Source organism: Salvelinus alpinus, chromosome 11 (genome assembly GCF_045679555.1).
Source record: "Salvelinus alpinus chromosome 11, SLU_Salpinus.1, whole genome shotgun sequence".
NCBI classification, from domain to species: domain Eukaryota; kingdom Metazoa; phylum Chordata; class Actinopteri; order Salmoniformes; family Salmonidae; genus Salvelinus; species Salvelinus alpinus.
In genome coordinates, this window is record NC_092096.1 from 69,374,032 (window position 1) to 69,396,777 (window position 22,746).

General features: G+C 42.8%; 1 protein-coding gene across 1 annotated transcript in view; it reads left to right on the forward strand.

The window, feature by feature from the left end:
• Positions 1–1,111: 1,111 nt before the first annotated feature.
• The window catches only part of LOC139534729 (zeta-sarcoglycan-like), a 40,899-nt gene continuing 19,264 nt past the window's right edge, over positions 1,112–22,746 (forward strand). Inside the window, exons 1-3 of the mRNA XM_071334131.1 lie at positions 1,112–1,734; positions 15,100–15,294; positions 19,440–19,541. Coding sequence (XP_071190232.1) covers positions 1,696–1,734; positions 15,100–15,294; positions 19,440–19,541 — 336 coding nt within the window. The 5' untranslated portion in view covers positions 1,112–1,695. The remainder of the gene's footprint in view (positions 1,735–15,099; positions 15,295–19,439; positions 19,542–22,746) is intronic.

Consider the following 22,746-nt stretch of genomic DNA (forward strand, 5'->3'; position numbering starts at 1 on the left):
CCATCTTCTTAACATTGACCTCTCACTCTTTCATCTTCTCCGTAGCACTCAGCATTAAATTACTTACTTCACACAGAGACACAGGTTGTACATGTTATTTTCACAGGTGGTACATATTATTTTCACAGGTGGTACATATTATTTTCACAGGTTGTACATATTATTTTCCCCAGTTGTACATATCATTTTCACAGGTGGTACATATTATTTTCACAGGTTGTACATATTATTTTCCCCAGTTGTACATATCATTTTCACAGGTGGTACATATTATTTTCACAGGTTGTACATATTATTTTCCCCAGTTGTACATATCATTTTCACAGGTTGTACATATTATTTTCCCCAGTTGTACATATCATTTTCACAGGTTGTACATATTATTTTCACCGGTTGTACATATTATTTTCACAGGTTGTACATATTATTTTCCCCAGTTGTACATATCATTTTCACAGGTTGTACATATTATTTTCCCCAGTTGTACATATTATTTTCACAGGTTGTACATATTATTTTCACCGGTTGTACATATTATTTTCACAGGTTGTACATATTATTTTCACCAGTTGTACATATTATTTTCACCGGTTGTACATATTATTTTCACAGGTTGTACATATTATTTTCACCAGTTGTACATATTATTTTCCCCAGTTGTACATGTTATTTTCACCGGCTGTACATGTTATTTTCACCGGCTGTACATATTATTTTCACAGGTTGTACATGTTATTTTCACCGGTTGTACATGTTATTTTCACAGGTTGTACATGTTATTTTCACAGGTTGTACATATTATTTTCACAGGTTGTACATGTTATTTTCACCGGTTGTACATGTTATTTTCACCGGTTGTACATATTATTTTCACAGGTTGTACATGTTATTTTCACAGGTTGTACATATTATTTTCACATGTTGTTTTTCCAGGGGTGGCCAATCTTTTATGCATAAGGCTGGTGTGGTTGCAAGCCCTTGTTCGACCCAATCAGCAACACGCCTGATTCGTCTACTAATCTTGATTAGTAACACTGAAACTGGGTGCTATGGAGAAACCCGACTGCACGCGCGGGTACGCGCACACAGCCCAGGGTTGGCAAAGCGCGCGCCGAGCAATTTTCGTTATGGACAGATTTTTTACGCACACTCGTGCCACGCAAGCACCTGTCTTTCTTGAGATGGTATGCTACGGAGTGCGGATAGATAAACTACCATGCAAGTGGACTATGCATTTTTTTGTGGAAAATCTTCCTATGATGAACAGGAGTTTAGGGTGGATTTGCGTAGCCTACTGAAGAAAAATGCTCCGGCGGGCCTCTCAACTCCACAATCTTTGGATGAGAAGATGTCCAGAATCTGATAGATTTACCAAATAGGTATGACAGCAAGACTACAATTCTGTGATAATAAAAAAAAAGCGCCTTTGAGTTTTTTCTTTCGAGGCATCTAACGTTATATTGATAATGCAAGCAAGCATGCTTTTATATCTGTTCTGAGTTATTTATTAGGCTACATTGAGTGTAAAAATTCTCATGAATTTTCAAGAGTCATTCGTTTTTCCTTTTTCATCAGTGTAGGGTAACCTAATGAGACTGAAGTGCAACTGGCCTCAAGATATAGGTCTGAGTTCTGCGCAATGAACTAAACATTCAAGTTGTCCAAAACGCTCTATATTTACGTTTTTGTAAAGATATGGATGAGTCAACGTCATTGGATATCGAGGCCCTGAAGGTAAGATATGTCAAAGTAAATGCTAATTAATAGCCTGTACTTTTAATTCATACCTGTTGTCTGATCTTGAAGAATTCACTTTCAAAATAGAAATGTCCACGTTTACAAAACGTATTCATCCCATAAGTCTTGTTTTTAGCATACTCAAAGTTTTTGCAAGTCACATTTTACTGATAATATAGGCTTAGAGTACACATATTACAGCTATCTATCTATGATACGTATGCTGTTATTCTATGCACTGGCACTTATGCAACAGGCAAGTGAGAACATTCATTGGAGAGATACACTTGCATCTGCCATGTCTTTGATCTCACGGCTTAGCAGTGAACATAATAGCCTACTCCTAGTTCGCCAAGACAACCTTCGCAAAAGGTGGTCAATTTAATTGATGATATTATGATTCTTGGAAGAATATTCCTTATTGGTTTTGGTTTGTGCAACTCTTACCCAATTATGAATGATATTCCAAACTATATGGTTGTAGTTCTTCTCATGTTTAATAAAAGGGAGTGGAAACACTACCCAGCTAGCACAGTGGATCTGGGCCGATTCTGGCTGAGAGTCAGACTCGGCTGACGTCATGTGGCCCGAGTCTGGGCTAGTATTACTTATGGCTAGGATGCAGGGATTGAGCTCGGGATGATTCCGGTGTCAGTTAACTGGCCCAAATGTATTACTTGGGGCTCTGGCCGATTCCTTTGAGAGTTATCTGGCCCAAATGTATTACTTGGGGCTCTGGTCAATTCCGGTGTGAGATATCTGGCCCAAATGTATTACTTGGGGCTCTGGTCAATTCCGGTGAGAGTTATCTGGCCCAAATGTATTACTTGGGGCTCTGGTCAATTCCGGTGAGAGTTATCTGGCCCAAATGTATTACTTGGGGCTCTGGTCAATTCTGGTGAGAGGTATCTGGCCCAAATGTATTACTTGGGGCTCTGGTCAATTCCGGTGAGAGTTATCTGGCCCAAATGTATTACTCGGGGCTCAGGCCGATTCCGGTGTGAGTTATCTGGCCCAAATGTATTACTTGGGGCTCTGGTCGATTCCGGTGTGAGTTATCTGGCCCAAATGTATTACTTGGGGTTCGGGCCGATTGGGGTGTGAGTTATCTGGCCCAAACGTATTACTTGGGGCTCTGGCCGATTGGGGCTGCTCTCTGGCAGATGATCACACAAGCTGCTTTATATAATTAACATTTCATTATTTATTTAAAAAAAAAGTGTCTTAATTTAATAACAAAATCAACACTTTTTTCCCCAAAACAACTGCCATTTACACAACTCCCTAATGATGATAGAGAAAAACTAACAAAAAATTTAGTCTTCCTTATTTTGTATTTATTAAACATCTGAAATCAGAATAAGGATACCTTTTACTGTGAATGAGTTCTACGGACACTTTCTTATCTAGATATAGTATATTAATCACATATCTGCACCAAAACATAATACAAATGGCATTGTGTCTTACAATGTACACACAATACCTCATAATGACAAAGCGAAAACAGGTTTTTAGAAATGTTTGCAAATGTATTAAAAATAAAAACAGAAATACCTTATTTACATAAGTATTCAGACCCTTTTTCTATGAGACTTGAAATTGAGCTCAGGTGCATCCTGTTTCCATTGATCATCCTTGAGATGTTTCTACAACTTGATTGGAGTTCACCTGTGGTAAATTCAATTGATTGGACAGGATTTGGAAAGGCACACACCTGTCTATGTAAGATCCCACAGTTGACAGTGCATGTCAGAGCAAAAACCAAGCCATGAGGTCGAAGGAATTGTCCATAGAGCTCCGAGACAGGATCGAGGCACAGATCTGGGGAAGGCTACCAAAAAATGTCTGCAGCATTGAAGGTCCCCAAGAACACAGTGGCCTCCATCATTCTCACGAGGCACTGCATCTCCGTGCTAGAGGCGTCACTATAGACACCTTGATTTGAATTCAAGCTTTATCATAACCGGCCGTGATTGAGAGTCCTATAGCGCGGCGCACAATTGCCCCAGCGTCGTCCGGGTTTGGCCGGTGTAGGCCGTCATTGTAAATAAGAATTTGTTCTTAACTGACTTGCCTAGTTAAATAAAGGTTACATTAAACATTTTTAAATACATCTTAAATGGAAGAAGTTTGGAACCACCAAGACTCTTCCTGGAGCTGGCCAAACTGAGCAATTGGGGGAGAAGGGCCTTAATCAAGGAGGTGACCAAGAACCCGATGGTCTCTCTGACAGCGCTCTAGAGTTCCTCTGTGGAGATGGGAGAACCTTCCAGAAGGACAACCATCTCTGCAACACTCCACCAATCAGGCCTTTATGGTAGAGTGGCCAGACGTAAGCCACTCCTCAGTAAAAGGCACATAACAGCCCGCTTGGAGTTAGCCTTAAAGGCACCTAAAGACTCTCAGACGATGAGAAACAAGATTCTCTGGTCAGATGAAACCAAGATTGAACTCTTTGGCCAGAATGCTAAGCATCACTTCTGGAGGAAACCTGGCACCATCCCTACGGGGAAGCGTGGTGGTGGCAGCATCATGCTGTGGGGATGTTTTTCAGCGGCAGGGACTGGGAGACTTGATGAAAACCTGCTCCAGAGCGTTCAGGACCTCAGACTCGGTGAAGGTTCACCTTCCAATAGGACAACGACCCTAAGTACACAGCCAAGACAACGCAGGAGTGGCTTCGGGACAAGTCTCAATGTCCTTGATTGGCCCAGCCAGAGCCCAGACTTGAACCCAATCGAACATCTCTGGAGAGACCTGAAAATAGCTGTGCAGCAGCGCTCCCCATCCAACCTGACAGAGCTTGAGAGGATCTGTAGAGAAGAATGGGAGAAACTCCCCAAATACAGGTGTGTCAAGCTTGTAGCGTCATACCCAAGAAGTCTCAAGGCTGTAATCGTTGCCAATGGTGCTTCAACAAAGTACTGAGTAAAGGGTCTGAATACTTAAGTAAATGTAATATTTCCTTTTTTTATTTTTATAAATTAACAAAAAATTCTCAAATACTGTTTTTGCTTTGTCATTATGGGGTATTGTGTGTAGATTGATGAGGGAAAAAAACTATTTAATACATTTTAGAATAAGTCTGTAACCTACCAATTATTTTTTATTTGTAAATCTATTTTTTGGAACTCGGTTGGGGTCTCAACTTACTATTGACAGTAAGAATAGTAGAATAAACCAGGTGCAATTTCGAAATGTGTTTGTGCAGCAGTCACCGACAGTCAGTCATGAATGTGCAGCACAGTTTATAACATAAATGTGCAGCACAGTTTATAACATAAATGTGCAGCACAGTTTATAACATAAATGTGCAGCACAGTTTATAACATAAATGTGCAGCACAGTTTATAACATAAATGTGCAGCACAGTTTATAACATAAATGTGCAGCACAGTTTATAACATTAATGTGCAGCACAGTTTATAACATAAATGTGCAGCACAGTTTATAACATAAATGTGCAGCACAGTTTATAACATAAATGTGCAGCACAGTTTATAACATAAATGTGCAGCACAGTTTATAACATAAATGTGCAGCACAGTTTATAACATAAATGTGCAGCACAGTTTATAACATAAATGTGCAGCACAGTTTATAACATAAATGTGCACAACCAATTTTTTTTTACATTTGTCTTTAAACTACTACTAACAATCACCCATATTAGAAAAATATTTAATTTCTAACTTCACATTTCCCTAGTATAGGCTACTTATCGTAAGGAACGATATCAGCAAAATGCCTGTGATAAGTGTTTCGGTATGGTCGGTGTCTATAATTCTGGGGTTGTCATCCCAATTCTAATAATGAATCTCAAAGGTACACACAAGTCATTAATTGGTTATTAATTAATTGGTTACTGTTTTACCATGTACTTTCTAAGTAAATAACTAGCAATTTCTGTACCATAACATGAAGTGCTTCCGATCTGTTTACTTTGCCCCAGGTCCGGGAGGACCTCTGTGGAAGCAGGCATTTGTTCCAAGCCAGCACTAGCACATCAGATGTGTGTTTTGGCACTAGATGGGAACAAAAGCTCGCACACTCTGGTAATCCATGACCAGGAGTGAAGACCTAGGTCAACAGAGTAAATATGACAAATGATTTAAAAACATTTTACCAATCCTGTGGCTCATAGACAGCCTACCCACAGTAACTGCACAGTTACTGGAGATATATAGGCTTTTTTTACGGACAATTTCCTGTCTGGAATTATAATGTAAATGTGCCACTTCCTCTCTGATCGTTTGCTAAATGCAAATGTGTCCTCCATGGGGCGACATCCTAAATGGATCTCCCTGAGGGTTTGCAGGGGATTAGCATGGAAAGCCAGTGTACTGTGGATGAGAGTCTGACTGTTTACATCAGCACTTTGTCGTTTCTTTCGATTTTCACTTCCGTAAAGCCTGAGAGGGAAATTAAATGAATCCCTTAACCTCCTCAACAACATCTACGCTGGCTGTCTGTGTGCTGTTGTCGCCAAATTCCACAAAGTTCCTAATTAAAGCACCTATTATTAAAACAGGTAAAGGGAAGAAGTTGTGGGCTTTACATCATCGGTCTATCATGAAGGGTCAATTTGAATCTGAAAATAATTAAGCAAATGAAAAACAAACACTTTATTTGAGCTGTTGATCAAATCAAATCAAATGTATTTATAAAGCCCTTCTTACATCAGCTGATATCTCAAAGTGCTGTACAGAAACCCAGCCTAAAACCCCAAACAGCAAGCAATGCAAGTGTAGAAGCACCATAACACTGTTATAACAGGTGACGTGTTATAAAAACTTGTACAGAACAGAGAAACCAACTTCTCACAGCCTTTTCAGGATGCACCTTTTGAACAACAAAGACCTTTCCTAGCACTAGCAGTGAACTTACTGGAGTGCCTTCATCTCTTAAAAAATTAACACGCTAGTAAAAGTGTACAGCCATCTGTAAACAGGAAATGGACAGCCGTCTGTAGAAAGGGAATGGACAGCCGTCTGTAAACAGGACATAGACAGCCGTCTGTAGACAGGACATAGACAGCCGTCTGTAGACAGGAAATGGACAGCCATCTGTAAACAGGACATAGACAGCCGTCTGTAGACAGGAAATGGAAAGCCGTCTGTAAACAGGAAATGGACAGCCGTCTATAGACAGGAAAAGAAAAGCCGTCTGTAGACAGGAAATGGACAGCCGTCTGTAGACAGGACATAGACAGCCGTCTGTAGACAGGAAATGGAAAGCCGTCTGTAAACAGGAAATGGACAGCCGTCTATAGACAGGAAAAGAAAAGCCGTCTGTAGACAGGGAAAGGACAGCCGTCTGTAGACAGGAAAAGGACAGCCGTCTGTAGACAGGGAAAGGACAGCCGTCTGTAGACAGGAAATGGACAGCCGTCTGTAGACAGGAAAAGGACAGCCGTCTGTAGACAGGAAAAGGACAGCCGTCTGTAGACAGGAAATGGACAGCCGTCTGTAGACAGGAAATGGACAGCCGTCTGTAGACAGGAAATGGACAGCCGTCTGTAGACAGGAAATGGACAGCCGTCTGTAGACAGGAAAAGGACAGCCATCTGTAGACAGGAAAAGGACAGCCATCTGTAGACAGGAAAAGGACAACCATCTGTAGACAGGAAAAGGACAACCATCTGTAGACAGGAAAAGGACAACCTTCTGTAGACAGGAAATGGACAGCCGTCTGTAGACAGGAAAAGGCTAGCCGTCTGTAGACAGGAAAAGGACAGCCGTCTGTAGACAGGAAATGGACAGCCGTCTGTAAACAGGACATAGACAGCCGTCTGTAGACAGGAAAAGGCTAGCCGTCTGTAGACAGGAAAAGGGCAGCCGTCTGTAGACAGGAAAAGGCTAGCCGTCTGTAGACAGGAAAAGGACAGCCATCTGTAGACAGGAAAAGGACAGCCGTCTGTAGACAGGAAATGGACAGCCGTCTGTAGACAGGAAAAGGACAGCCGTCTGTAGACAGGAAATGGACAGCCGTCTGTAGACAGGAAATGGACAGCCGTCTGTAGAAAGGGAAATGGACAGCCGTCTGTAGACAGGAAAAGGCTAGCCGTCTGTAGACAGGAAAAGGCTAGCCGTCTGTAGACAGGAAAAGGCTAGCCGTCTGTAGACAGGAAAAGGGCAGCCGTCTGTAGACAGGAAAAGGGCAGCCGTCTGTAGACAGGAAAAGGACAGCCGTCTGTAGACAGGAAAAGGAAAGCCGTCTGTAGACAGGAAAAGGACAGCCATCTGTAGACAGGAAAAGGACAACCATCTGTAGACAGGAAAAGGACAGCCGTCTGTAGACAGGAAATGGACAACCGTCTGTAGACAGGAAAAGGAAAGCCGTCTGTAGACAGGAAAAGGACAGCCGTCTGTAGACAGGAAATGGACAGCCATCTGTAGACAGGAAAAGGACAGCCATCTGTAGACAGGAAAAGGACAGCCATCTGTAGACAGGAAAAGGACAGCCATCTGTAGACAGGTAAAGGACATCCATATGTAGACAGGAAAAGGACAGCCATCTGTAGACAGGAAAAGTACAGCCTTCTGTAGACAGGAAAAGGACAGCCTTCTGTAGACAGGAAATGGACAGCCGTCTGTAGACAGGAAATGGACAGCCATCTGTAGACAGGAAAAGGACAGCCATCTGTAGACAGGAAAAGGACAGCCATCTGTAGACAGGAAAAGGACAGCCATCTGTAGACAGGTAAAGGACATCCATATGTAGACAGGAAAAGGACAGCCATCTGTAGACAGGAAAAGTACAGCCTTCTGTAGACAGGAAAAGGACAGCCTTCTGTAGACAGGAAATGGACAGCCGTCTGTAGACAGGAAAAGGGCAGCCGTCTGTAGACAGGAAAAGGCTAGCCATCTGTAGAAAACCAGAACAGTCCTGGCCAAAACCTGACACATATTGTTTAATTCAATTGAATAACTGTTGCCTTTTGCTGAAAGAACTTGGGCAGTCATAGATTTAGGACCAGTCCAAGTTAACATTTTGGGGTATTGCTTTTTTACGTCTAACTACTGCTGTTATTGTGTCTCTCCACTTTCCCATTGCTGCCTTCGTGGTTGGTTACATGCAGGACAGAAGAAAGTAGTGGGAGAGACTCAAGTCATTAGTGCTTCTCCAATGTTTTCTTACCTCTGGCGGAGGAGGCTAGTGGGACGCCCGTGCCATCACGGAGAGAGAGAGCATGCAGGAGGCGAAGTGGGATGCCCGTGGCATCACGGAGAGAGAGAGAGCATGCAGGAGGCGAAGTGGGACGCCTGTGGCATCACAGAGAGAGAGAGCATGCAGGAGGGATAGTGGGACGCCCGTGGCATCACGGAGAAACGGAGCATGCAGGAGGGAGAGTGGGACACCCGTGGCATCACGGAGAGAGAGAGAGCATGCAGGAGGGAGAGTGGGACGCCCGTGGCATCACGGAGAAACGGAGCATGCAGGAGGGAGAGTGGGACACCCGTGGCATCACAGAGAGAGAGAGCATGCAGGAGGGGTAGTGGGACGCCCGTGGCATCACAGAGAGAGAGAGCATGCAGGAGGCATAGTGGGACGCCCGTGGCATCACGGAGAGAGAGCATGCAGGAGGCGAAGTGGGACGCCTGTGGCATCACGGAGAGAGAGAGCATGCCAGGAGGCGATTCTGCTGATTAATATCAGGAGGCATTACTAGCGTCTAATTTTCTTTCATTGAATGTTTCTCGGCTGCGTTTTGCTGCCCTCGCAGCGCGTCGCTGTTTGATTCAAAACAGTGTGTACCCTATCACTCTCACCGCTAATTGGTGGAGATGAGCTGTGCCGATGGAGGTAGAATGACTGCTGTGTAATCGCTAGCTTGGTTCGCTTGGCTGCAATGTATGTTCTCAATGCTGGGAGGTCACCACAGTCCCCGTCCTGAAGTAAAACCAGCACCAAGTTATCTTGGTAAACGTTGACTGAAGGGATTGATTTTTTTTGTTTTAAATATTTTTTATTATTATTTATCCGTTATTTTACCAGGTAAGTTGACTGAGAACACGTTCTCATTTGCAGCAACGACCTGGGGATTAGTTACAGGGGAGAGGAGGGGGATGAATGAGCCAATTGTAAACTGGGGATTATTAGGTGACCGTGATGGTTGAAGGCCAGATTGGGAATTTACCCAGGACACCGGGGTTAACACCGGTAGGGAATGTTAGGGAAGGGATAGGGAAGTAAAGCAAGAGAAAGTTACTCATCATATTTCAATGTTAATCATTTTCTACCTTGACTTCAAATACCCTCACCTACAGTGTGCCAAACATTGAGGTCGTGAAATTGCTGTAGAAAAACACAGCAAAATGCTGTCCTGACTTCATACAGGGAACGATGCTGTCCTGACTTCATATAGGGAACGATGCTGTCCTGACTTCATATAGGGAACGATGCTGTCCTCATACAGGGAACGATGCTGTCCTGACTTCATATAGGGAACGATGCTGTCCTGACTTCATATAGGGAACGATGCTGTCCTGACTTCATACAGGGAACGATGCTGTCCTGACTTCATATAGGGAACGATGCTGTCCTGACTTCATACAGGGAACGATGCTGTCCTGACTTCATATAGGGAACGATGCTGTCCTGACTTCATATAGGGAACGATGCTGTCCTGACTTCATACAGGGAACGATGCTGTCCTGATTTCATACAGGGAACGATGCTGTCCTGACTTCATACAGGGAACGATGCTGTCCTGACTTCATATAGGGAACGATGCTGTCCTGACTTCATATAGGGAACGATGCTGTCCTGGCTTCATACAGGAAACGATGCTGTCCTGATTTCATACACGGAACAATGCTGTCCTGACTACATAATATGGGGAACGATGCTGCCCTGACGACATAATATGGGGAACAATGCTGTCCTGACTACATAATATGGGGAACGATGCAGTCCTGACTTCATACAGGGAATGATGCTGTCCTGACTCCATACAGGGAACAATGCTGCCCTGATTTCATACAGGGAACGATGCTGTTCTGACTTCATACAGGGAACGATGCTGCCCTGACTTCATACAGGGAACAATGCTGTCCTGACTTCATACAGGGAACGATGCTGTCCTGACTTCATACAGGGAACGATGCTGTCCTGACTTCATACAGGGAACAATGCTGTCCTGACTCCATACAGGGAACAATGCTGCCCTGATTTCATACAGGGAACGATGCTGTCCTGACTTCATACAGGGAACGATGCTGTCCTGACTTCATACAGGGAACGATGCTGTCCTGACTCCATACAGGGAACAATGCTGCCCTGATTTCATACAGGGAACGATGCTGTCCTGACTTCATACAGGGAACGATGCTGTCCTGACTTCATACAGGGAACAATGCTGTCCTGATTTCATACAGGGAACAATGCTGTCCTGACTTCATACAGGGAACAATGCTGTCCTGACTTCATACAGGGAACAATGCTGTCCTGATTTCATACAGGGAACGATGCTGTCCTGACTACATACAGGGAACAATGCTGCCCTGACTACATAATATGGGGAACGATGCTGTCCTGACTACATAATATGGGGAACGATGCTGTCCTGACTACATAATATGGGGAACGATGCTGTCCTGACTTCATACAGGGAACGATGCTATCCTGACGACATAATATGGGGAACGATGCTGTCCTGACTTCATACAGGGAACAATGCTGCCCTGACTACATAATATGGGGAACGATGCTGTCCTGACTACATAATATGGGGAACGATGCTGTCCTGACTTCATACAGGGAACGATGCTATCCTGACGACATAATATGGGGAACGATGCTGTCCTGACTACATAATATGGGGAACGATGCTGTCCTGACTTCATACAGGGAACGATGCTATCCTGAAGACATAATATGGGGAACGATGCTGTCCTGACTACATAATATGGGGAACGATGCTGTCCTGACTTCATACAGGGAACGAGGCTGTCCTGACTTCATACAGGGAACGATGCTGTCCTGACTTCATACAGGGAACGATGCTGTCCTGACTTCATACAGGGAAACTATGCTGTCCTGACTTCATACAGGGAACGATGCTGTCCTGACTTCATACAGGGAACGATGCTGTCCCGACGACATAATATGGGGAACAATGCTGTCCTGGCTACATAATATGGGGAACGATGCTGTCCTGACTACATAATATGGGGAACGATGCTGTCCTGACTTCATACAGGGAACGATGCTGTCCTGCCTTCATACAGGGAACGATGCTGTCCTGACTACATAATATGGGGAATGATGCTGTCCTGACTTCATACAGGGAACGAGGCCGTCCTGACTTCATACAGGGAACGATGCTGTCCTGACTTCATACAGGGAACGATGCTGTCCTGACTTCATACAGGGAACGAGGCTGTCCTGACTTCATACAGGGAACGATGCTGTCCTGACTTCATCCTCACAGTTCCGTAAAGGGTTGTCTCGAAAGAAACCACTTGTGCCAGTAGTAGATAATAGGTGCTATTGGCTCATACTCCATGGGTCATGTTCTACATGTCTACAGATTGACAAAGCACCACCACTGCCTGCTATGCTCCATTCCATTTGCTCTGTGAATGCCCGAGCTTTAGCATGCATGACGGGCTAGGGTACAGTATGCATTCAACTCTGCAAAGAAATTGTAGCATCTAGCTACCAGCGTTTTGGGAACAGTGGGTTGCCATAGAAATTAGAGGGGCAGAAGAGTCATTTCCCCTAGCAACAGAGGATTCAAAATAGACTATGGAGTTGTCCTGCTGTGACACGTCGGATTAAAGAGAGAACTTTGCATTTCTTTTAAAGATACACTGTAAACTGTTTCCGTTCCCCTGAGGGCCTTTAAATTCCACTACTGTTAAAGGATTTTATTCTGCTAGTATCTAAGTATTTTGAACCAGCCAAAGATATTCCCCTAAAAAACAGAATGTGCGGTTTTTGTCCTCTACGTAATGCGTACACTGTAATATGATAATGAACAAGAAAGACTGAGTTCAATTTTTGTTTTATACATTTATTTTGATGGATAAATGATTTGAGAGCAAAATACTATACATTACAGCTGCGTATATATCTAATCATTATTTAGTGTGACTCAAAAGGCCTGTCCCTCTAGTTCTCGGGTGCACTCACACTCATCTCTCGTAGTTATCTTCCGTGAAGTGTATCAGCGGCATAATTAGACTCACTGACCTTTCTAGTCCAATGATATGGTTAATTTGTATTCACTGCAAAGTCCCAACTTCCATTGGTGAGACATATGCCCAAACCCCCCCCCCCACTGCTCGACAGACAACATGAGACCCAAACTGTCATTATGAGGAGGAACCAGCTAAGGTTAAAAGACTGGATTCATCTAGACCAGCGGTTCCCAAACTAGGGGCCGTTACCCAATGTGGGGTCGCCTGATATGAAAATGGGGTTGCGGGAGTTTTTCCAAAATCCTGATGAAAGCTGCCATCAAGGCAAAGGGTGGCTATTTGAAGAATATCAAATATAAAATATATTAAGATTTGTTTAACACTTTTTTGGTTACTTCCATATGTGTTGTTTTATAGTTTTGGTGTCTTCACTATTATTATACAATGTAGAAAATAATAAAAATAAAGAAAAACCCTTAAATGAGTAGGCGTTCTAAAACTTTTGACTGGTATTGTGTGTATATATATATAGATACACTACCGTTCAAAAGTTTGGGGTCACTTAGAAATGTCCTTGTTTTTGAAAGAAAATTATTATTTTTGTCCTTTAAAATAACATAAAATTGATCAGAAATACAGTGTAGACGTTGTTAATGTTGTAAATGACTATTGTAGCTGGAAACGGCAGATTTTTTATGGAATATCTACATAGGCGTACAGAGGCCCATTATCAGCAACCATCACTCCTGTGTTCCAATGGCACGTTGTGTTAACTAATCCAAGTTTATAATTTTAAAAGACTAATTGATCATTAGAAAAACCTTTTGCAATCATGTCAGCACAGCTGAAAACTGTTGTGCTGATTAAAGAAGCAATACAACTGGCCTTCTTTAGACTAGTTGAGTATCTGGAGCATCAGCATTTGTGGGTTTGATTACAGGCTCAAAATGGCCAGAAACAAAGACCTTTCTTCTGAAACTCGTCAGTCTATTCTTGTTTTGAGAAATGAAGGCTATTTCATGCGAGAACTTTTCAAGAAACTGAATATCTCGTACAACGCTGTGTACTACTCCCTTCATAGAACAGAGCAAACTGCCTCTAACCAGAATAGAAAGAGGAGTGGGAGACCCCGGTGCACAACTGAGCAAGAGGACAAGTACATTAGAGTGTCTAGTTTGAGAAACAGACGCCTCACAAGTCCTCAACTGGCAGCTTCATTAAATAGTTACGCAATACACCAGTCTCAATGTCAACAGTGAAGAGGCGACTCCGGGATGCTGGCCTTCTAGGCAGAGTTGCAAAGAAAAAGCCATATCTCAGACTGGTGAGCCTCGACTAAAAACGGAAGCGCACAATGATTAACACACGGGACGAGATCCATAATCATCTGTGCAATCCACAATGGCACGAAAGCCAAAACACACAGCACAGCTACTCTAACGGATATTGTAACAATAATCGACAGCCCAATGGTGAAACAAAGGACACATTTATACAAATACAATTAGTGGGAAAGGGGACCAGGTGTGCGCAATGACACAGTTCTGGAGGGATCCGTGACAGAAAGCTATCACTCCATTATGCAACGCAATGCCATACCCAGTGGGCGGCGCTTAATTGAAGCCAATTTCCTCCTACAACAGGACAATGACTCAAAGCACAGCTCAAAACTATGCAAGAACTATTTAGGGAAGAAGCAGTCAACTGGTATTCTGTCTATAACGGAGTGGCCAGCACAGTCACTGGATGTCAACCCTATTGAGCTGTTGTGGAAGCAGCTTAACCGAATGGTATGTAAGAAGTGCCCATCAAGCCAATCCCACTTGTGGGAGGTGCTTTAGGAATCATGGGGTGAAATCTCTTCAGATTACCTCAACAAATTGACAACTAGAATGCCAAAGGTCTGCAAGGCTGTAATTGCTGCAAATGGAGGATTCTTTGACGAAAGCAAAGTTTGAAGGACACAATTATTATTTCAATTAAAAATCATTATTTATAACCTTGTCAACATCTTGACTATATTTCCGATTCATTTTGCAACTCATTTCATGTATGTTTTCATAGAAAACAAGGACATTTCTAAGTGACTCCCAAACTTTTGAACAGTAATATAAATGTATTAAAAACCCTGTATGTATGTCATTCAAAAATAAAACGTTTAGCATGGCTTCTAATGCTCAGATGCCCCTCTCTCTCTCTGGTTGTGTTCCAGATGACTGAGGAACAGTACGTTCTGGAGGCCCAGTCGGGCCATCTTCAGCAGCCCAGGAGCGACGCCGTCTACCCCGTGGGACTCTATGGGTGGAGGAAGAGATTCCTCTACTTTTTCCTCTCGCTGTTGCTGGTCATAATGATAGTCAACCTGGCCTTAACTGTGTGGATAGTAAAGGTCATGAATTTCACTGTGGTGGGTAGCCTACCGTATAATGTTTTACAGTAGCCTACTGTATGTTTTACAATGACTATTGTATGTTGTTTTACAGTAGCCTACAGTATATTGTTTTACAGTAGTGCCATTTATATAATGTTTTACAGTAGCCTATTGTATAATGTCTAATAGTAGCCTACTATATAATGTTTTACAGTAGCCTATTGTATAATGTTTTACACTAGTATATTGTGAACCAGTTTGCACAGGTCTGCTCATACTCTATTATACTAATGGGGGATTTGTCCACTAAAATACATTTGGATGGTGCTACATGGATGAGGTGAATGAATGTAAATTAAAGAGACAGATGGATAGATTTGATTGAATAATTGATTTAACATTACACTTGACATAGCAAGTGCATGTTCTGTGTTAAGATATACTTGATTCATAAATACATTAGAAGTTTTGCATGATAACACATACGTATATAATTAAGATTAAAACAATGGCTGAATTGGCTCTGGTGAAAAGAATTATCGCTGCAAAGAATATCGCTGCAAAGCCACAAAACGGAAAAAAGTTCCTAATCTCCTTCAGGTATAGCTGTATAGTGCAGCATTTTGAAAGCGATTCAGGGCTAATGAATGCAATCCACCATTTTGTCAACAAACCCCTGAAGACAGCATCGTACTGTGACGGATCTGTCACCCGGGACCGTCTTTATCACTTCTCCACTCCTTGGCTCCCAATCAATTTATGTAATTTACTCCAGTGTTTCCTTTATTTCGGCAGTTACCTAGTGCCCCTTGACTTTCTCCACATTTTTTAAGGTACAGACTTATTCTAAAATGTATTGAATTCTTTTTTCCCTCGTCAATCTACACACAATACCCCATAATGACATAGCATTTTATGACATTTTTGATAATTTATTTTTAAAAAATTTAAAAAATGAAATATCACATTTACATTAGTATTCAGACCCTTTACTCAGTGCTTTGTTGAAGCACCTTTGGCAGCGATTACAGCCTTGAGTCTTCTTGGGTATGACGCTACAAGCTTGACACACCTGTATTTGGGGAGTTTCTCCCATTCTTCTCTGTAGATCCTCTCAAACTCTGTCAGGTTGGATGGGGAGCGTTGCTGCACAGCTATTTTCAGGTCTCTCCAGAGATGTTAGATGGGGTTCAAGTCCAGGCTTTGGCTGGGCCACTCAAGGATATTCAGACTTGTCCCGAAGCAACTCCTGCGTTGTCTTGGCAGTGTACTTAGGATCGTTGTCCTGTTGGAAGGTGAACCTTCGCTCAAGTCTGAGGTCCTGATCGCTCTGGAGTAGGTTTTCATCAAGTCTCCCAGTCCCTGCCGCTGAAAAACATCCCCACAGCATGATGCTGCCACTACCACGCTTCCCCGTAGGGATGGTGCCAGGTTTCCTCCAAACGTTCAATCTTGGTTTCATCAGACCAGAGAATCTTGTTTCTCATGGTCTGAGAGTCTTTAGGAGCCATTTGGCAAACTCCAAGCGTGCTGTCATGTGCCTTTTACTGAGTAGTGGCTTCCGTCTGGCCACTCTGCCATAATTGGTGGAGTGTTGCAGAGATAGTTGTCCTTCTGGAAGGTTCTCCCATCTCCACAGAGGAACTCCAGAGCTCTGTCAGAGTGACCCTACGGTGTTTGGTAACCTCCCTGACCAAGGCCCTCCCCTTGATTGCTCAGTTTGACATGGAAGCCAGCTCTAGGAAAAGTCTTGGTGGTTCCAAACTTCTTCCATTTAAGAATGATGGAGGCCACTGTGTTCTTGGGGACCTTCAATCCTGCAGGCATTTTTTGGAACCTTTCCCCAGATCTGTGCCTCGACACAATCCTGTCTTGGAGCTCTATGGACAATTCCTTCAACCTCATGGCTTGGTTTTTGCTCTGACATGCACTGTCAGCTATGAGACCTTATATAGACAGGTGTGTGCCTTTCCAAATCATGTCCAATCTACTTAGTTGTCGAAACATCTCCAGGATGATCAATGGAAACAGGATGCACTTGAGCTCAATTGCGAGTCTCATAGCAAAGTGTCTGAATACTTATGTAAATAAGGGATTTCTGTTTTTTTGTTTCAAAACATTTGCCCAAAATTCTAAAAACATATTTTCGCTTGGTCATTATTGGGTATTGTGTGTAGATTGTTGAAGGAAAAAAAATATTGAATACATTTTAGAATAAGGCTGTAAAGTACCAAATTGTGTAAAAAGTCAAGGGGTTTGAATTCTTTCCCGAAAGCACTGTATGTCTGTAGATGTTATCTGTGCTGTGGGTGTCTTGACTACTCTCTGTCTCAAGACGTCAACATCTCTGCCAACCTAGATCCCCATAAAGATTCATACGTGTACATATATGATACATAAGGAGAGGTGTGGTATCCTGACAAGCCTTCTGGTGATGCTTATTTTGAATGACAAGTCCATCCCCCAATAGCTGTCTGTGTACATGATTCATTGGTCTGGACATTACAGGGCATCAGTGCAGGACTTGGTGAAAGTGAGACTTGTGGAAGTTAGGATTCTCCCCTTAGACATAAAGACATGTAATCTTAATATCCACACAAAATGCCACATTTATAAGCGAATCATAACTACTTATTAAGCATTATTAACATTAAATCAACAGTGACACTATTTAATCAACATTATATTACAAACCTGTCCATAAACATATCAGCGGGTACACAGAGAATGTTTATTTTTAATGACTCAGGTTAGTGCGTTGCCAACACCACTTCCTTATTGGTTAACAAGCTCCATAAGCTCTTACGCTGTTGTTCATAACCAAGGCATAATGCTCAACTGTCTATAGCTGATCTTACAGTATAACGCATCACGTAGCCTAAACTAATGTATTCTTAAGGACACCTACAGTTACGCATAACCGTTCAATCTACGAAAGGCTTGTCTGCCTCGTTAGCGACTGTTTGGCGCCGTTGAGGGAGGGCTGAGGGCCTCTGCTACACCCTGTCACCTCAGTGTGATCCCCTACCTCTACCCTGTCACTCAGTGGGATCCCCTACCTCTACCCTGTCACTCAGTGTGATCCCCTACCTCTACCCTGTCACTCAGTGTGATCCCCTACCTCTACCCTGTCACTCAGTGTGATCCCCTACCTCTACCCTGTCACTCAGTGTGATCCCCTACCTCTACCCTGTCACTCAGCGGGATCCCCTACCTCTACCCTGTCACCTCAGTGTGATCCCCTACCTCTACCCTGTCACTCAGTGTGCTGCTGTCACCTCAGTGTGATCCCCTACCTCTACCCTGTCACTCAGTGTGATCCCCTACCTCTACCCTGTCACCTCAGTGTGATCCCCTACCTCTACCCTGTCACCTCAGCGGGATCCCCTACCTCTACCCTGTCACTCAGTGTGATCCCCTACCTCTACCCTGTCACCCTGTGTGATCCCCTACCTCTACCCTGTCACTCAGTGTGATCCCCTACCTCTACCCTGTCACTCAGTGTGCTGCTGTCACTCAGCGTGATCCCCTACCTCTACCCTGTCACTCAGTGTGCTGCTGTCACCTCAGCGTGATCCCCTACATCTACCCTGTCACTCAGTGTCACCAGTGTAGCCTGTAATAGGCATACACAACATCTATCAGCTCAGCCTGGTGTTGTACTGTGTCCAGGTCAGGCTATGTCAGTGACATACATCCAGCAGCTCAGCCTGGTGTTTTACTGTGTCCAGGTCAGGCTATGTCAGTGACATACATCCAGCAGCTCAGCCTGGTGCTTTACTGTGTCCAGGTCAGGCTATGTCAGTGACATACATTCAGCAACTTGACTCTTGCAGAAGACACATTTCAGTTGAATGCATTCAGTTGTACAATTGACTAGGTATCCATCCCCCTTTCCCTTTACACACGGGAGTAAAAAACAGGCAATTATACATCTTTCACGACTTCTGGGGTACAGCACTTGATGTAAACGAACGCAATGCCAGTAAAGTCATGATTGTTGGCAAACAGGGTCGTCGGTAATGTGTTTTGGGCGTGTGTGTGAAAGCTGGTGTGACATGACATTGTTACGAATGTTAACGTCATTATAGAAGTAAAAAAAAAGAGTGACAACTGTTTAAAGGACATTCCTCTCCTTTAGGCTGCTTATTTGTTCTGTACTTTTGTTGTACATTTTGCAGGACGGAATGGGAAACCTTCAGGTGAACGGGGAAGGGATACGACTGGAGGGAATATCGGAATTTCTTCTTCCCCTTTATGTGAAGGAGATCCAGTCAAGAAGGGTAAGCTACTCTGTTTACTAAACCCCACCGTTGTTCTCAGTGTAACGGAGTTAAGAACATACAATAAGCTCACTCTACAGTGATAAGCTTACTCTACAATAAGCTCACTCCACAGTTAGCTTGAAATGTCGCCGATGGAACTGTTGACTTAGATATTTTCCGATAACTCAAACTGTTGCTGCGTTGTCAAGGATGGGGCACGTGTGCTAGCAAGGCAGAGGTCCTGGATTCGAGCCTCGGCGTGAGCTGAATCGGAAGGAAGCGATACTCACTAAGCAAGCAGCAGTCACATCCATAACATCAGCACTAGGGTTAATGATGATGCTGGAATTAACCCTATGGCATTTCATATTAGGATTGCTGAATGATCATATGATGATACCAGATTCTCCCTATAAATTTAAGTGGAACTCATCTTAGAGATCTTCAAAAAACCGTTGCTCGGCTCTGATGGATCATGCTTGATGTTGATTGATTTATTAACCACAGAAGAATACAGAACTAGGCCATAGAGAACTTGCTATATATGGAGTTTATAACATTTCTATGTGTTGCCCCGGGGGTTATTGCACGTTTTTTCTCCAGACGGTACTCTCTTCCTCTCCTCCCCAATTTCCTGCCCTCCATCAGAACTGTATCAGGTTCCCCCTCAATCAAAAGGAAGATGGATAACGGGGGACTCTTCGTTTCTCACAAGTCACACACAACCTAGTGTAGATGACAGACAATTACAGGGGGACCACAGTCCCAGCTGAATTTTCAATCAAGCCGGTACAATAAATCCCCCTGCCTCCCACTCCCCTTTGATGTCAGTAGGATAACTGAACTCCTGCACAAACTTTTTTCTTAGACACCCAGTTTTTCTTAGACACCCAGTTTTTCTTAGACACCCAGTCCATCCGAGCTCTTCAATGTTTCAATATGAAATGGATAGCAATCTCAGGCCTTAAAGCCTCAGTTGGAAGTAGATTTTCTTTGGATGACTGTTTACTGTACATGGACAACGACTGGATGGTGGGCTTGGTTTGATACTCTTGATAAGTTTGAAAGTTAATTCAGTTGAAATTGGTAGTATAATCTCTCTTTAATTATATTTCCTCAGATGTAGTCAGATATTTTCTTAAATGTCAGTATGTTCAGCTAGTCGTTGAATATTGAGCAGTTGTCACGTCCGTCTTAGTGAGGAGACCAAAGCGCAGCGTGACGTGAAGACATATTCTTAATACAAGACTAAACACGAAGAACACTAAACAAAATAACAAAATAACAAAACGAACGTGACTGCTATAAACAAAGAGTGCTGACATGCAACTTCACATAGACAATAACCCACAAATCATACTGGAAAATGGCAACCTAAATAGGATCCCCAAACAGAGACAACGATAAACAGCTGCCTCTGATTGGGAACCAATCTAGGCCACCATAGACCTACATTACCTAGACTACACACACACACACCAAAACCCTAGACAAGACAAAAACACACATACCACCCTTGTCACACCCTGACCTAAACCAAAATAATAAAGAAAACAAAGAATACTAAGGTCAGGGCGTGACAGCAGTTGATTGCAATAAAACTGGCAAAACCTTAGTTGGACATTAAGATGACATCTATCACTGTTCGCTTTATTACGTGCATTGTTTTATTCCAAACACTGATGCAATATATTAGGGTAAAAAAAAAATCCTGAAAATCTACAAAATTTCCTTCCCAAAATTGCAACCATACCGGTAATATAAAGCTGCAGCTTATATGTTGAGCCTCTGCCAGTGCCACAAAGCTAGTTTGGAGATTTGTGAATGTGAGATGGAGATTGCCTTCAGTAACTCCGTCGAGAGGTCGCTTGTAGCCTAAACATTATAGTCAGCGATAATATTTTATTTTTGCTTTAGGGCGGCATAAAAAGAGTATATTATTGGTCCATGGCACCCGTCATTACTTTTCTCGGGAAACGAGAAGGAGCTTGGTCGTGAAGTCCCGGGATACCGGTCACCAGTATTAAACCGATGTTTTTACAGTCTGTTAGAAGGCTATGCTAGGAGAGTGTTACGTTCTCACCGGAGATATTTGCAGGACAGAGAGCACAGGGAATCTCTGAAAGGATCATTCAATATTTTTTTTCACCGGAGGAAATATGTCAGGCACCGAGAGGATTGTGTTTATCCACTGAGTTGAAGAGATACTGTAAGTTGCATGTTGAGTTTAGTCATGCTCCGACGTGACTAAACTTCTAATCAATAAGCCATTACCGCAGAAATAATTATGGCGGACCAGCCTTTGCATTGTACTATGTGGGGACGTCTTGTTTAATATGCCTTTTATACAATATATTGGCCTTGTGATGCAAGGGATTTTGCCATCGACAGCCATCAACACTGTTAAGTCCTGCACAACTAACGTGCTGTTTCCCATTTAACAACAGCAGAAATAAATAATGCTCAACTGGGACCACTGGCCGAAGTTATTTATTTTGTGAAAACACAACGCATGGGGAGTACATTATACATCTGTTACACTGGCACGAACCAGCAGTTGAATGTAATTGTGAATATATCCATGATGTGTTACACTGCAAATACAGGGAGGAGACTGTGTGCAATTCAGTTAAAATGTTGACTAGACCTCATTTGTAATTTGTACGATCTTAGACAATATACTGTAGCTCACAAGAGTATTTAAAGTGAATCAAATCTATGTCATTCATAACTGAGTACAGTGGCTTTTTCTCTTGAGATGTCAGCTGGTCTAAAAATAGGTTTGAGCATGTATAATTAATTGGACTGGAACTACTTCCTTGTGGAGTCTTTAGAGCTGTGTAACATGACTTAATTCTCTCTTCACTTAAATCATAATGGACAATGATTTTATAAAACAAGCTAGTTCAAATAGATGGGTTTAGGGAGTTGCTGATAAAATAGATGACAATTATTATATATTTTATTGAAGATTAAATCCGTGATGACCACTGTTGTAGCGGTTGTTTCAAAACAGATGTTTCCTGTTAATGGTAAAGTGTAATATTCTGTAATATAACTTTTTTTTAATAACTTACAGTGAGATCTTGATATCGTTCCACTAGCCTAACCTCCACTTATCCTGCTGCCTTTGGTTATGAAGTGTCCTTGTATGCAGGGCAGCACCCTTGGCATTACTTCAGCCATTGGTAGTTTTTCACAACATGCTCCATGAATGTGTATT